The sequence below is a fragment of the Apteryx mantelli genome, chromosome 23, assembly GCF_036417845.1.
Source record: "Apteryx mantelli isolate bAptMan1 chromosome 23, bAptMan1.hap1, whole genome shotgun sequence".
Taxonomy (NCBI): domain Eukaryota; kingdom Metazoa; phylum Chordata; class Aves; order Apterygiformes; family Apterygidae; genus Apteryx; species Apteryx mantelli.
In genome coordinates, this window is record NC_090000.1 from 5,043,046 (window position 1) to 5,060,187 (window position 17,142).

The following is a 17,142-nucleotide window of genomic DNA, read 5'->3' on the forward strand; positions in this document are numbered from 1 at the left end:
GGATGGATTTGTTTTTCTTAAAGCGTGCCAGAGATGCTAAGTGGTGGAAAATATACCTGTAGGCCAGAGTCTGCTGTCAGAAATTCCCCTGGGTACTTGCAGAGCTGGTGCCAAAGCACAGGGCTACGGTAGTGTAGGCTGAGCCCGGACAGATGTGTCTGCGCCGGCTTTAAGCTAGTTAGTGCTGATGCTGCTAGCCAGGTAGCTGCAGCAGCCTGGGTTTCTCAGCCATGCCTGAAGAAAACACCTTTGGAGGAGCTGTGTAAGTCCTTCAGTGATTAGCTTTAATTGGCCTCCATACCTGCACACTGCTTAGCCATATCTGAGCTGGATGTGTTAAAGCCAGTTTTAGTATGTGTCTGCAAGCTGTAGTGTGGATGTACTCGGACTATGGAAACTGAGAAGGTATTTTCCACGTCAACATGTGAGTGAGGGTATACTGAAGCCAGTATTAGTGTATTTATTACAGTCCACAAGAGGCAGAATTTATCTCATTTCTCATTGGATTACAGTTTGGGTAAAAGAGTACCTGACTTTTTAGCAAGTTTCATCTGAGTTTCACATGCACGTGGTGCATCTGTGCCCAGATTTTGAACTGTTTTTTCTATGCTTTACTTGAGATCCAGGCAAAACTTGGTGCTCCTTCATAACCGTAACCTAAAAGCAAGCAGGAACCTTGGTCTATTTAGAGTTGCTTGAAGCTGAAGCTCAAAGTGAAACTTGCAAGGTTGAATTCACATGAACTGAAAATGAGAAGGAGCTTGTGCATGAAAAACTCAGGTTTCGTAGAGCTGTAGAAAAATGAGTCAGTCTGTTCAAATGCGTTTTGTACAGTGATATGCATCTCGGGAACATTGACTTCAGATTCTTGTCTTGTATTTCTGGGGACCTCTCAAAGAAATCGATTTATGTTGAACCAAGCATGTTGGGGCAAGATTTAGGAAATTTGACGTAATGCCAGATGAACACTTACACAGCGTGGACAGCAGCAGTACAGCTCTTAATAACCATAGGAATGGCTATTCAAAACCGTTTTGAATTCTGGAAGCATTTCTGATACAGTTCCAGTTTTAGTACCATTTCCACAGCACCTCGTGTGCATAGTTCCTGGTTGTGTTTGGTGTTCCTAGATGCAGTTCAAACAGTAAGAGGCAGTGTGCTGGGTGGTTAAATAAGTTTGTGGATCTTGAATTTAGCCTGGAAATGCAGCAGCAGGGAGCAGAAAAAAGGGAAATACTCATTTTAACTGGATCATCTGAAAATCTGTGAAGAAACCTGGTACTTCTGTATATTTCTGTAAGCCAAAAACCCCTGGTAACTTCACTGAATTTCACTTCATCCTGTACCTAATCTATTGCAGACGATGCTGCTGGGAGACGGGTCCAGATCTTCTTTTGCTCAGTTTTTCTTTTGTTTCAAATGTAATCCTGAGGGACGAAACCTTGGACATGGCTCCAGTTCTGTTACACAGGCGCTCAGAGTTCGGAATACCTGTGCACTGAGCCGGTGAAGGGAGGACGCAGAACACTGTTGGCCTATTTCACTCGTGAGACCTGCCGTTGTTAAGCGTGAACTGTGTAGTAACAAGCCAAAGGATGGACTAAATTATTAGGCTGGGCTTTGCCCTGGAGCTAATTTGAGGTTTAGAGGGCAAACCTAAACCTCGAACAAGTTCCTTTTTATTCTTCTATGTCTATTTGATTCTTGATCTATTAAGGAGAAACGTGTAATGGAGCAAAGCCTATAGTTTATTGAATCTTTCTTCCTGCTTGTAGAACATCTTGCAAACCTATTTTCTCCAGTTTGTTCGTTGTTTGTATGAGTTTTCATACTTTATATTCTTGAAAATGCCTTTTAAGGGTTTTTTGCAAAGTATCATGCTAATATTCGTGCCAATTACGAGGTCATCATGTGTATGAGCATGAAATTTGATTTCTGTGAAGGTTTGCATAGGCGACTTTGTTGCATGCTTTCTGGAAGTTGTCTAGTGAAAGTTTCATCACTTATTTGTTAGATTAGAAGGAGCAAACAGAAAGAGGACACGTTATGAGACCAGTTCATTCAAGACAAAAACAAGCCAAACTAAACCTGATAATGACTGGAGAAAATGTATTGCATTATCTACCCGTATCTGCTAACGAATATTTGTCAAATGTTTTAGTATTCTCAGAGGAAAGAGGTGGTAAAATGCTATTTTTATCTGAAAGTGCATGAAACCTCAGGCATATATTCAACTTTTCTAGATTCTCAGGCAAGAAAGGGCTCATTTTAACTGCCTCAATGTACATCCTATTGTATGGAGCAAACTTCGATTTGATGTGTGTAAGCAGGCTGAAGCTGTAGATCTCAGAGTTTGATTTTACTGGATCCTTCAACTCAATCCCCTACAGTCGTAACTCCCTCATCCTTTTTCTTTTGCCTGCTTTTCTCTCAAACGTGGCCACCTTCTCATGCTCAGAATATAGCAGGGTACCATAACAACTCAGCATGGCAGAGCTGACATGAAGTTCATCTTTGGATCAGCCCAAGTTCCATGGCAACCTGCAGACTGCAGAGCAGAACAGTACCAGCCCGAAAAGCCTTCAAGACCTTTGGGCTGGTCATAAAATAAATTTGACCACTGAAGGAAATTAGTTATTTAGTGTAAAATGGATCAAGTATGTGGTGTTTCGAGGAGTCTGGCAGGAAAAAAGGCATGAAAAGCGAAGGAGCAGTAAGGAAATCTGAGTTCCCCTGTCTTATACTGAGATTTGCTGCTCTGCTCTGTAGAAATATGTTGTAACTGGCTTTCTGGTTGTAGGTGTTAGGGCATTCGCTGAAGATGTGGAATGAGAAGTTCCATTCCCCTGAATGTTTCATTATTTCTGTAAAACTCTGAAAGGTCTTACTTTTGCCCTGCTGTGAAAGGGGAACTTTTTTCTTTTTTTAAAATCATGAAAGCTTTTATGAGAAAGGAAAACTTTTTCATACCCTACTGTAACTGGTGTGAGAAAGGATGATTTGATATGGGAAATCATAACTGCACTGTCTGTCACTGGTATCACATCCTCCTCCCCTCCCCCAGGGGCTCTGATGATCTTTACGGGAGTATTTTCTAAGATACGGTTCCATTTCTGTGCATGGGGGTTGGGTGCACTTCCTGAAATACAAAAATAACGGAGGGACAGAGTGGCACTGATCAACACCACACCACCATCTCCCTCATTCCTGAGCACAACTTTAGGTTTTCTAAGCTCGGAGCATCATTTTAAACTCTTAGAGCCTACGGGAGACACTGAGTTTGTTCTCTCATGAATTTCTCTGTGGGCAGATCAGTTGAGGAGTGGGTGGAGAAAGACAGTGACAGGCAGTTAAAGTTATCTTTGCCAACAGTAAATGCTCTCTGTCTATTGCCTAATTTTACTGGAGAGACAAGGGGTGAGTGTGGCACTGGATGCATTACTTCAGGAAGCCAGATTTGGCCAGTGTGTTAGTGGAGAAATCCACGGGTAATGTTCCACCTCAAGCCATGGGTATAGTTCCTCTCTGTTTGAGCTGAAGGTTATTGACTCTGCTCTTTCTTTCTGCAGCACTGCCAGTAACTCAAACCGCAGCACGCCTGCCTGCTCCCCTATCCTGCGCAAACGGTCCCGGTCCCCAACACCACAGGACTCCCAAGGAGACGCCATGGTGGAGAAAGGCTCGGACCACTCGTCAGACAAATCCCCTTCCACGCCGGAGCAGGGTGTACAGCGGAGCTGTTCCTCTCAGTCAGGCCGCAGCGGGGCTAAGAACTCCAAGGTGAGGAGCGAGTGAGTGAGCGACTTAACCCAAAATGTGCGCACGTCCCTGCTCTAAACTCTCTAATGTTGTACACTGGCTTTGTCCTGTACCTTTTTTTCTCTAACTGTCCTCCTCCTTCCCCCGTCACACTTCTGAAAACTCTCCTAACTGGGAGCTATTTGAATAGGTCAGACTTCAGGACAGCTCTGTCATCCTCTTAGTGAACTCAGTTCATGAGCTGCTGATGGCTTGTACTGCAGCTCTCTAATGGCTTTTGTAGGCGAAACTTTTTGCAGTCAAGGCCCTGTTTCCTTAGGAGGCTCTGTGATTTTGAACAAGACCTTGAAAATCAACTGCTGCAATTACTCTTTATCAACTGGATCTTGAAGGGTCATGGAACAAATTCAGACAGCCAGTGAGGGGCCCGTGTATTTCTCCAGTCCCGTCCAAGCCCTACGTTGAGATGAGATTCAGATGGCACTGAATCCTTTTGCCAGTCCTCTGCCCCTTGGCAAATTTATGTTACAGCTGTCTGGCACGTTCTGTGCAAACCTTGGCCAGAGTAGATGATTCTTGCCCTAAAACAGCTATCATGTCTTTCGACTGTAATAGACCCAATAGCAGCCTTGCCTTTGCTGTACAAAAATGCATGAGGAAGCGGGTTTCAGCTTGATTTTTTGTGGGCAGTGGGACCTGGCGAAACACACACGAGGGCCTTGGGAACCAAACCGAACCTTTGATTATGACCCTCATGTCAGATGCTTAGTGTAAGATAGTTAGCTGTCGGGAGCATTTGTGGTTTTCCAGCTTTGTGTAGTGAAATGTTTCAGTCTGAACAACTTCACAGTGTCATAGGTGACCACATAGCATTACTCTAATGCCTTGTGTGAAATGAGCTGGTGGATCCTCTGCCCAATTTATTGTTGGATTGTGTCATGCACGCCATAGTCCCTGTCCGCACCCTGTTTGTTGTCACTGTCAGCAGAGGAAACGGGATTCACTGGGCCGCAGAGGCCGAATTCATCTCTCGCCACTGAAGGGAGTGTGTGTGTGTGTGTGTGTATGTGTTCAAAAGGGGGGACAAAGTGTTTCTAGATGATTATTTGAGACCTATCAGTTCTGAGGTTGTCCTTGAGGTCAGACTTGCTTCCTGTGCACACAGTAATGTACAAACACAGCCGCTGGGCAGCGGGACCGGATGACACTCTCACACGTTACGGTGCCGCCAGGCTCGTTCACGTCGGCTGTCTTCAGTCTGTCCCCAAGAGAAAGCCATGCAGATGGGAGGCAGCCCGGATGCAGAGCACGTTACGTTTACAGCCACGCTGGGGGACACTCTGTCAGGGGAACGGACTCCTTGATAAGGCGGTGTTACAGGGATGACTTGCATTACCATGGCCCATAACGTGCTGTGATTCAAGGCTGTGGGCGTGCAGTTCTGCCAGCACAGTGACTACTAAAGGTGGACGTTAATTCTCAGAGCTTTCCGCAAGGAAGAGGGGGATATAATGCTTTCGGTTGGGCTTGTGGGTTTTCCTTCTCTTGATTTGTGAGGCGATTTCTTTTTTCTTAATTTCTCTCTTTTCATTCCTGCATGCTTTCTCTCCGATTAAGTCACACAAGCGCCTCTCCAAAGTAAGCCTTCTTTTTTCTCTCCTGTGCCCCACTGTCGAATTGTCTCCTCGCTCAGAAACCCTCCCCGTGGTACTGAGCCGTGACCCGACTAAGGCATTCTCCTGGTGCGGCTGGGAGAATGTCAGCGACAGCTCACCCCGCTGCCTGTAGCTGTGAAGCTGGTTTCACTTATGTCACTGGGATCTCAATATTTGCTCACACGGTATGAACACTGGCCCATTCATCACGCTCCTTCAATTACTTCCAAGTAATTTCAGGCTTCATTTTAAGATTTGCTGTTCCTCTCCCTTAAACAGAGCTGCTGTCTTTGCAGAGAAAGATCTGCTGGCTTTGGTAGGCTGTACAGCACTCTAATCCCTTCTCTTTCACCTCTTCTCACTTTATGCCTCTTAGAGATGGGAGTCGGTCACCGTACCTTCTTGCCTGCTTTTTTTATGATGAATAATAGATTTGTGGCCATTGATCTCAGTTTCCTGCCCCTACACATTTCCCTGCGTGATGTAAATATTAGAGATCAGTGATTTCAAATGAACCCAGCTTAAACCCATTAGAACAGACCTGTCCCTAATGAATTGTGAGAATTCATGGGCTCGCTCTGAAAGGTTATGAGTGGAAAATCTCTGTGTGGGTGCTTGGACTGGACATGAGCTCGTGCGAGATTTGATCTCAAATCTCTGTGCTACCCTCAGAAGAACGTAAAAGTCAGAACTGCTGGTGGGGTGCTTATTGGACAAAGTGCAAGACTGTTGACATTTCCACGTGTATACAAGTACAGTTAAAAGCAGAATGGCTTGCATAGCGTCATAATCCACTAAATCAATGTCTTGGCCTTTCCCCAGTGGGTGCCTTGGATTAAGTTCTAGGAAGTTCCTGGTAAGCAGTGACATTTACAGTACTGGCTTGCTGTTCCTCCTTGGTTGTATCACTCCTCGTAGCCAGCTCTGCCTTGCATGATTGCTGGTGTCTGCTGGAAACTCCTTGATGCCTTTCTTCAGACAGATTGTCTTTTGCATGGTAACTGTAGCTTGGATGCTACAAATGAGGATTGTGGGACTAATGTCTCAGGGGAGGTGTGCAACAAGTTTTCAGGAAAATGCAGGTCTGGAGTAGCCGCGAGTCCTGAAAGGACTGCCGGTGAGTGGAGATGTGTGGGTCAGGACAAGTCGCGGCTGGGCTATGGTAGGCCAGAGGTGCTTTGCCTAAGATATGGAGAGATTCGTTAGGAAGGGGGCTGGTGGGAAGAGCATTGGTAGAGAGATGCATGTGTAAAGCGTGTTCGTGGTAGTAATATGATGTGCTTGCAGCCAGCCGCTTGCTTTGTTGAGAGAAAAAGTATTTTAAAAGAATTAGCAAAACTAGAGTGAAATGAAGCTGAGATGAACTCCCGTGCAAGGAAGCCACATGTACAGAGAGAAGGGAATCCCAGGCCCATCCTCCGAAGGCTGCGAGTCAGAGCCCCCTGCCCTGCTCGCTGGGGCCGGAGCGCAGGGTGAAGGCCGGTCTCTCTGTGCGCTCCGCAAGTGGCTTTCTGTGGTATGAGTGAGGTATCTTAGGCCTAATAAGCCCCCAGATTCCCCCCCAACACAGGTGATGTCTGTTCAGGATGGAGAGATTGTGAACAAAGAACTGAAAGGCAAAGATTTTAAAATCTCCTTTCTCAGCCTCTTCTCCTCTCCCCACCTCCTCACCCCCTTCTGCAAGAATAAAAAATGGTCTGATTTTCCAACCTGTCTCGCTGATGAAAGGAAACAGCTTGAGCCCATGAGTTTGATGCTGTGTTTATACAGTTGCTGACAGTTCTGCTTGAAGTCCCTTGCCCTCTTTTGTCTGTTGTGTTAGTTGTCATACTGCAGTGTTGCCATCAGAGGGAGCGTTTCACCAGGAGTGTTTAAGCACTGGATTACATGTGTAGGAAATCCTTTCTGGAGCTTGCTTTTCCATGCTTTCCACCAGGCTGCCATGGACCAAACCACCTATGGGCCTGCATCAGCCTTAGGCACTTACTGGCTAACAAAGGTGCTTCTGAAACAGCTTTCTGAACTCAGAAACAAAGTTTTTTGCTTGCAGCTAAAAATGAATTTTGTATTTTTAACTCTTTTGCTCTTGCCCATGGGTAAAAGTGTTTTCCTCTCCATTGCAAATCCTTCAGAATCTTCCCTCTGTCTGTAGCTAATTACGAATGCTGAGGATAAAACAGTCCTAGGTCAGGTTGGAAGAAAACATGAATTTTGATATAGGCCCTGAGGACTTTTAGAACAGTTTAGGTCAGAAAGGATCCCTGAAGGTCTCTAGTCCAACCTCCTGCTCAAAGCAAGGCTAATTCCATCAGATCAGGTTGCTCAGAGGCTTTTTCCAGGCACCTTTTGAACGTCTCCAAGGCTGGAGATTCCACAGCCTTGCCGGGCCCCTGCTCCAGTGCTTAACCACTCCTGCGGTGAACAGGTTTTTTCCTTCTATCCAAATAGAATTTCCCTTACTGCAGCTTATGACTGTTGCATCTCATCCTTTCACTGTGCAGTTAAGAGTTTGGCTCTGTCTTTTCTTGTACCCTTCCCACTGTGTGGTAAAATCCCTCCTTAGGTAGATCATGAAATTCTAGTTATTTTGGATCCATTTCCATCAGTTTCTTTGCGTTTCTTGGCCGTGGGGGTTCAGAAGCCAGATGACTAGCTTAGATCTTAGAGGTACTTGGATTGGGAGTGAGGGTCTCCTGCCCTGACGACGGGACATGTGATTCACTTGGCAAAATGTTTCCGTTCCCCTGGAAGCAGTAGTGTGGAGGAGTGAGTTACGATCCTGCTCCCAGTAATGCTAGAAGGTGAAACTTCTGTTGGCATCAAGCTACCAGGCTGCATTTCATGTACAATGTGATCCACTGCCTCCCATCCACACTGGAAAGCTGTAATCTTCCAGAACAGTGTATGCAAATATATGGTCATAAAGCTATGAAGAGTTAGATGCAGCTGTGTATTAATTAAAGCCTCTGTGAAACTCCCCCATTTCTCTCCATCCTCAGGGTGTCCTAAGAGAAGTTTTTCCCAGTTACAGCCACCATGTAACTATGAAACCTGTTGTCTGCCCCTATAGCATCGTCTCCGCAAATCAGTGACATCTTTTCCACTTCTGTGTACAACTCCGTTCCTCTGTTACTTACTTACTTTTCTCTTTTCAGTTCTAATGCTTATGATTTCTTTTTCCAGTATGACAGACTTAACCTGCTCAAAGTAAGAATATGTTTTTCCTTTTCCTTTCTTTCTTCCCCCCATTTTATTATTTCTTGATTTTCACAGTTCCCATCCCCCTATATCCCGACTCGGAGTGAGTTAAAACAAACCAACCCCTAAGAAACAATTTGAAGATAGAAGCAAAAAGTCAGATTTACACTGAGGCTTGGTCTCCCTTTGCTTTGGGCTTTCTGTAATATGTGCTACCTGCAAAACACTGGGCTCAAGAGAGAGGGATCTCCTAAAGTTTAGAGCACTTGGTGGAGGCAAAAGATGAGCCTGGGGTCATTTCAGCAAGACGTTGCTGTTTCTGTAATTTCCTCTGACAGTAAAGATGATCATGTGCATTACATGGTAAATAGTGCATAGTAAAAAGGCTCAGGGAAATTATTCTCCCATACAGAATAAACATTTCAGCAGGGTGGAATTGTGAGATGGAGAAGAGCGAAGGAAACATCTGATGGCAAAAACCAGCAGGAATGTGTACACAGATCAGGGAGGCTATCAGTGTAGTTGTGCGGAAGAGGGAAAAAGTGCCACAGAGGAGCCAGGCTTTGGGGAAATCAGCTGTGGGTTACTGTAATTGATGCAGCAGAGGGGAACAAAAACCCATTGCAGCGTGCTGACACCACCACATGTGCAACCTGCTTTAAAAGTCACAGGGACAGCAATGTTTCTGTTTTCTCTCTGCCACTTTTAGTTGATTATGGATTTTTTCCCCAGCTGACTAATGCTTTTTGCTCATTCAGACAGACAGATGGCAAGACAAATCTGCAGGAAAATCACTCTGTCTTAGACCCTGTGCTCCTGAGCACAAGGTGGGGCATACATGGATTAAGCTTAATTCCCCTGATTTTTTTTTAGTATAGCCTGAATTGCATAAGGCCTTTTTCTGTGCCCTACTTGCAGAGGAGAGTGACTTGAACCATACCCTTCCCGAAGCAGTGCACACACCCTCGATCGCTTAGTGCAGCGTATGGCCAGCTGTGGAAAAGTGCGGCTAGTACGAGAAAACTCCTCTGGCTAGGTGACGAGCCATGCTGTGTATTCAGGTTGTCAGTTCATTCCCTTTCCCCAGGATCTGTGGAAGGGCTTTAGGGTGGTGTTCTTTGTAATGTGTAGCTTTTGTGTTTTGGACTGTGCACGTACCGTGTTGCTGTGGGGGTATTCATTGGAGAGCAGTGCAGTGAAACAGGATGCTTTTCCACCTGGCAGAAGTGGCCAAGGCTGCAAGGGGATCCTTGAGAAATTTTGGCTCTGTGAATGAGATCCAGACGCTGGTAAAACTGTCTGTTGAAGTGGCATATAGGGAGTGTAGGAAACTGCGGGCACTGAGGTCTAGGAAGAGAAAGAACGAACAGTGTCAGCAACCACGTGCCGTCTTCATCATCTCTGGTTCAATATGATCTCATGAACACTTTGCACTTACTTTCCCTTTGTGTTTTCCTTCATTTTCCAGACTGGATATGAAGCTGTGAAAAATACTCTGGGTCCTAGGTCAGAAGCAGGGTGACATCAAAGAAAAGTAGTAAAACGCTGCTTCTGTCCTTGTCCATTAGAGTGAACTCCCCCAGTGCAGAGCAGCCGTGCTGGCGCTGGTGAGCAGTGGGCCCGGGCACGGCTGTGTGGCTGCCGGCACACACGGTGCCTGGAAATGCACGCTGTAGCTGCCCACTGCTAACGGTGAAAGGCTACAGTGCTCCGAGCTTCATTGCCCTGAGGTAAATCTGCCCGAAAATGGGGGATGCCTATACTTTCTGACTTTTCCAAAATACACTTTCAGTTCCGCTCAGTGTCCTTGTGTTGGAAAGGCAGCAGCACTTGGTGTGGGAGTGTGAAGCTTGTTTCTTCCTCTCCCTGCGCAGATAGATCTCACCTCCAGCTGAAAATTGCCAAGTGTGGCTTTCCAAGCTGAGCTAGGTTTTCCACATGCTCTAATGTGACATGTGGCCTATCCTCTCAAACCGTCTGAAATGCCATAATAAGGACGAAAAAAAAAATCACATGTGCAGATAATGCAAAATGCTATGCACTGAAGTTTTGCCAAAAAACAGGGGAGCGGGGGAGGCTGCTCAGCTGTTCTAGTGATTTTCATCAGCAGTTTTCCTGTCTCTGTGCGTGTCCCTTTTAAAATTTAAAATACTATTGAAAGTTTTGCCTGATGGCTACTGTGAGTAAAATTGTGTCCCTGCCTCCTGATAGTTCTTTGAAGGCTTATTTGTTTGCGCAGGGTCCTTAGACCACAGTGTGATTTTTACAACCTAGCCAGCAGATATGTGGAAAAATGAAGCTGCTAAAAGAAATGGCTGACAAATGATTAGCTTCTCTGTTGCTAGTGGGCGCTGCTGTTCTGCCAAAGTGATTGCAGCATGCGTGCGCGTTTGTGTGTGTGTGCGTGCATGTGGACATGCACACATTAGCCTGAACTGTTTCCTGTAATAGACTTGTGCTTTTGGATTTCTTCTTTGTTCCTGTGACTGGAAATAACCATGTTAGACCACGCTGTGAAATCCATTGAAATCTTCTGTTTTATCCCACTTTCAGTTGACTAATTATACAAACCAGATTGGACTTAGTTTCTCTGTCCATCTTTCTTTTTGATCCTAAGATCTCTGTGCTAACTAATGCTTCTCTTTTATTTTGTCCTTACAGAAAAGCCAGAGTTGGTATAATGTAAGTACTCCAGTTTCTCTTGTCCCTTGGCGAATACGGGTTGGGTACTTGGGAGGGGAAAGGTGCAAAGGGGCTTTGCAGTGGCACTGTGGTATACTGACCATTTCCAAAAAGAGGAGTTGGAAATGGCTCAGAACTGGCAAAGGAGGACTGACATCCTAATGGGAAGGATGCCAGAGATAGGGAGCAAAAGCTCTGTCTGTTCTGTCACACTTCTGATGGTCTCCACATCCTGTACTTCCCAGTTTCTCAGCAGAGTTTGTCTTGATGTGGTGCCAGAGCTGCCACCATGCAAACCCTTTGCATCTCTCAGGGTGGTTTGGGGTGAGAGAGGAATTATGTTCTGTTGACCTCACAGAAACACAAACCGTCTTGTGCTTCTGCTTTGATCTTATTTTTTGCCCTGCAAGCGTGAGTGGCAGTGTTTTAGGCACCAAGCTGCTGGTTAGCAAATTTCCACAATCCAGTAGTGTCACCTTTGCACAGTTGAACCTCCACCTCTCAAGCGCTTTAAAGTAGATAGCAGCAGTGCAATGACGTTGTAGGCAACTGCGGCAGCCATTCTGTGTTCAGCAGCAGTTCCCATCTTCCTGCAGCCTAAGACATTAGAAGCTGTGATTGTAGCTGACCCGCTATGGTCAGCTTTGACAAAGGCGTGGAGGGCGGACTCATTCTCTTGCTGTAATCCCACTAGCCTCAACTGAAGTTCATTGGGCAAAAGCAATAGCTGCACCAGGGCCTGATCTGATCCTGTGCGCGACTGGGCACTAGCCTTTTTCATTCAACAGTAGTTTCAGAGGATACTCCATGCCAGACGGATGACTGAATGTTTTCTGGATTAGTGCTGCCACTTTAGCTGTTCTTGGCCCGCCTTTCGGAAGTGTCTGTTGTTTTTTGTGGAGAGAGCAGGACGTTTCTGTCCAGTCAAGCGCTGGAGTATGGGTTTGACTTTTGGATACCTATGTAAAGTGAAGCATTTGTTTAAGGGGCTTGCTCGAAAGGCTGAATCCAAACCTCTTACTTGAATGCTTTTGCTGAGCTCTAAGCTCGGTGGTTTCCCAGCCGGTCTGCACTACACTGTAACCGAGCTGTGAGAAGCCCGGTTTCTTTGGCTTCCTGCTTCCAAGATTTCCAAGACGTGTCCAAGAGGGGCTACTGACAGAGCCTGCTCTTTCTTTGTTGCCAAGTGAAGGAGGAGGTATGTTTTCCTTACTCATTTTGCACCTTTCCCTGCTTTGGTAATTATTAGCTCGGATGGGTCTGCCATGCCTCTGAGATGAAATCCCCTTTGAAGATTATTTAAGATGTTAAATGTGCTTGACTTGATGTAGGGATTCTTCGTACTGTGGATGGGAAGTGGACTGGCCTCCCTCGACAAGAGGAGAGAGCGCAAGAACCTTGGAGAGGAGGGACAGATAACAGGGTGAACAGAAAACAGCTGTCCTCCTTGCCGTGGCATCAGTGCAAACCCCCTTTTGTTGCTGGGGAAGAGCCAGTTTGGATAATCAGATCAGGAGTCAGAAGCGTGGGGCAGTGACACTAAGAATGAAGCCTGAACCACAGCAGACCAAACTGGCAGAGAAGTGGCAGTTAAAGGAGCTGTGGAATGAGACGGTTTGGGCAGATACACATGCCTGACCAGGCACGTGAACAGATTACAGCAAAAATGTGAAGTCCATGGCCGCAGCTAGAGGTCACCTTTGCTTTTACACAAGAGCTGCTTCTGACTGTAGCTGCTGAGATCCATACCCTGCTGCATGATGCTTGGCTGTGGTCTGCTTCTGTGGGTCTCCTGTGTTTTCATGTTCTCTCTATCTTATCTTTCTGTTCTCTTGTTTTTCCTCCATGTATTTTCAGCATGAGAGACAGTACATCCGGAGAGTAAGCACTGGCTGCATTCTTTGTGGTTTTCCCCGCCCCCACTTATTTTCCTTAAAACCCAACCAAACCAAAACAGAAAACGTGTTCTAGTTTCTAGAGGCATTCTAGCCGGATAAAAGCAGCGATGTGGAAATGGGGATGGGCCACAAACTCCAGGAAGGCAGTCAATCCTACTTGGCAGTATTATCATTGTCAAAAACGCACTAGTGCATCTCCTTGCTACAGTTTCCCCTCTTTGCCAACCCCTTGCAGGCAGGATTTTTCTGGCACTTGGGCCATTTGGATTGCCCTATTCCTTTCTGCACTGAGAACAGCTCCAGAAGTGAACCTGGGGAGGCTACCCCTCCATGAAGTCTTGCAATTTAGCTTCCCCTCACTTTCATTTTTCTTAAACTTCTGTATGCTCAGAGCAAATGCCCCGCATTGGTTTTGGTGTCACTTTGGCAACGCCAGGTGGCACATACTATACAAACATAAACCAAAAAGATAGTCCTTGCCCAAAGAGCACACAACCCTCAAAACTCCCCAGAGCATCAGTGGTCAGAAGGCCAGTTTTCTAAGATGATAACTTCAGTCTGCTGCTTTTAACTGGTCTTTTTGTCCTTGTAGCACTGTATCCCTCTTTGCCGGTTGGAACCTTTCCCTTTCTCTCTTCAGGATTCCTTTTTCTCTATTTTTTCCTCAAGATGTTCGCAACTTCTTCTCTCTCCTGGTGTATTCTCCTTTTGATCCTACCAATGCATTTTGGGATTGCTATCCCTAGCGGATTGACAAGTGGGAGAAAGGGAGTGAACCAGGGTCATGGTATGGTTTGGCAAGAGACCTTTCCTTTCTTGGTCTTGGTACATTTTCTTCTTTGCTTTCCAGAGGAAGAGTACAGACTGGTCATGGCAGGTGCCCGGTGAGATTTAGAAAAGAGCACCAGTTTGAGAGTAAAGGTACTCAACCTTATGGTGTTTGCTTTGTGTTCGTGTCCTCGTGGCGGAAGAGCACGCATCACTGGGTTGGCGGCGCTCACGAGCAGCAGAAAGGAGAAGCCCTCTGAGGTGTTTGTTGTGCCTTTGGTGAGGAGCAGCAGGCAGGGAGACTCTGGTCTAGAAGAACCGTTACTCTTGGGGACTAAAACTCAGTTTGCTGGTCAGCTGTGCTTTAGGCCCTGCCGGTTTATGCTTAGGTATCAGGATGCGGTTTGAGTGTCTACTTTGGGCTTGTGTGTTTGCATGTTGAATTATTATTTATTATTTATTTTTTTAGAAAAGAATACAGCTCAAAACCAAGTTGTCTCTGTAAGTTTGTTTACTAAAACACCCATGGGCCTTGTTCCACAGATCTGATGTGCTTAAAGAGGTGAGGAATTCGTGCATCTCCTATCTGGTGACTAGTGGGGAAGAAAACAGTGAGAAGACACTAATTGCCACTCTCTGGTGTTCTCAAATACTACTAGGAACTTTTGCTCTCTTTGTAAGACTTCTGCTGAGAAGCCTGGCAGCAGCACAGTTCTACCCACTTGTCTTTGGGAGAACAAAGCCTGCGCTGCAGATTGCGCTGAGTGGGACAAAGCCCTGGCAGAAGCCCTGCATCTGCAGCTCCGCAGCCAAGCGCTGTGCACACCCGGGAACTTTCCTACCCATGGCTCCAGAGTGTGGGTTTGTGTAGGCCTCTGCTGAGCCATTCACAGAACTGAACAGTCAGCTTCTGGTTTCGTCTCACTGAAAGCAGCGTGCGTTTCCCTGTGGTCACAGGTCTGCAGCAGTGGAGGCTCTCTCCAGCTGTAGCTCTGGAGCTGTGTACGGCGTGTCACTCTTCGTACCTTTGCAAAGCGGGTGGGAAAATAACGCTCAGTGAATATAGGAATATTGGGACTGTGCAGTCTGTGTGTATCCTCTGTAACTTTTGAACCTCTGAGCCAGTTTTGGCCTGGCTTGCAGCGGTGGAAGTCTCAAAAATAACTCTGGTCATACGCAAATAGGTGTAAAGGAGGGAGCCCCGGCTCTGGGAAAACCGCAGCAGCAGTGTGTGTGTGTTATGAGGTAGGGGATGGTTGAGATTCCGTGGCAGATTGTGATGCTGTGAAGGGCCTTATTTGTGGGAACCTTCACGCAGAACTAGCAGCTTCTTGAAAACAACGTTGAACAATCACGATGCTGAATGCCGCATGAAATCAGCCTTTGCTGGCCTTAGTGTGGTGTCTTTTTTCCCTTGCAGTACCCTACTGGAGATCTCACAGATACCAGAATGGAGGGGAAATGCCAGCTGTTGGAAAGAGTAAAATATTCCCTGTAAAGTCTGTGAGAGATAAATTATGCATCTTTTTAGAGAAAATATCAGAAACAGCTTTCCAACGGGTGGCAGCCTGAGCCTGACTCAGCAACAGCAAGTGTGTAAACAGAAGGTTCGTTGCAGAAACGCCAGGCCCACCGATGAGTTAGTAAGGTGTCGAACGAACAGCAGTTTTCCCTGTAAATCAGTGGAGTCAGCTTTAGGTTTTGGCAACCATTTTGTCAAATTACTTCTGGAGCAGTGCAAACTCATTGTCTCACAGGTTTTCTCTGCAGGCGGTTCCTTTCAGATTTTTCCCACATGGATTACGAGGCCTGGCATCGTTATTGTGGTTTAGAAGTACTATACTGCAATGGCTTTTGGTGCAAGTTCAGGCGATGCTGAGTTCAAATCTGCTTTCCACTCCAAATTGCCAGGGATTTCTCTGAAGCCTCTCCCTTTGCCATTCATTCACTTAAAAAAAAAAAAAAAAAAAAAAAAAAAGGCAACTTCTCCTGTGGGGCAGGTGGCCAGGGTCTCTGCTGGCATTAATCAGCATCGCAATCCTCTCTCAGTGCAGGTCTAAACTCTCCCAACCAAGCAGGGGCATGTGTTCTGTTCTTTTCAGTAATTTTTGTGTTCTCTCCAGGAAAAACAGAAAATTTCCCTAAAGAGTTAGGAGTAAGGCCATCATTCATGAAATCAGAGAAGAGGATTTTCCCTCCTCCTCTTCTCCTTTCCTCTTGCCATCTCCTCCCTGCTGTTTTCTGCGGTGCGTGCTGTACAAGACTATGCCTTTCTCAGTTCTCGTGTTGTCCTGTCCCATCCCCCAGCAACAGTGGCTTTAGATTTCCTGCCAGAGGATTTGGTTGTGTATTAACAGCCAAAACCAGTGAGATTTTGCCATGGGAGAGCCACCCTTTTCTCCCCTTTTCCCCCACTGAGCCTCTGCTCCCCACCCTTCCCAGTGCCATTCTGTCCTGTCTCTCTGTGTTTGCAGTAGAGTTAATGTTTACTGTCACCAGCCCCGGGTAGCCCTTGCTATCACATGTGCCATTCATGCTCTGTAAAGGGAGGCGGGTGGGTGTGTAGACACAGATCCTGGCGGCTTTTTGGGGAGTAAGTCCGTAAGCAGTTCCAGCAAAGAGGCCCAGTCAGTAAACAGTCCCGGTAGCGTGCACTTGTCTGTAATGCCAATACCTTGTCCTCCCGCTGTCGAGCAGGGACTGCAGCGAGTATCATAGGTTACAGCAATTTTGTTGGTTCTCCCCTCCTCTTGCTGGCAGATGCATATACTGCTTTCCTTCTAACAGTGCTAGCAGAGATACCTGTGAGCTGTCTAGCGCCAGCAGGGCTTTTGTGGAGCATCTGAGGGGAGAGAAGAGGGGAGAGCGAGCTTGTCTGCTCTTCCTGTTGGAGAGCAGCTTGTGCTCACTGGTCCTGGAATGAAACAGTGACTTTGCAGAGTTTTTCCTGTTTGTTTTGTTTTGGAGATGTCTGTGTGCCCACTTTGTTGGGAGGAATTAGGGGTTTTCTTCATATGCTTATGACTGCTTTCTGCAGGCCCAGCATCACGGCTCAGCAGCACTGGTGGTGTGGTGAGGTCTTTTCCCTGTGCGTTTCTGTACTTGAGCAGAGAGGGATGGAGAGTTTGGGTGCCGACAGGGAGTTCCAAAGCTCCAAGCCATCTTCCTGAAACCTGCAGGGA

At 46.4% G+C, this 17,142-nt stretch overlaps 1 protein-coding gene across 1 annotated transcript in view; it reads left to right on the plus strand.

Annotated features, from left to right (window-relative positions):
* Nucleotides 1–3,585: 3,585 nt before the first annotated feature.
* GRAMD1B (GRAM domain containing 1B) overlaps nucleotides 3,586–17,142 on the plus strand; it is a 36,143-nt gene continuing 22,586 nt past the window's right edge. The window contains exons 1-3 of the mRNA XM_067310332.1: nucleotides 3,586–3,780; nucleotides 5,377–5,397; nucleotides 11,274–11,294. Coding sequence (XP_067166433.1) covers nucleotides 3,667–3,780; nucleotides 5,377–5,397; nucleotides 11,274–11,294 — 156 coding nt within the window. The 5' untranslated portion in view covers nucleotides 3,586–3,666. The remainder of the gene's footprint in view (nucleotides 3,781–5,376; nucleotides 5,398–11,273; nucleotides 11,295–17,142) is intronic.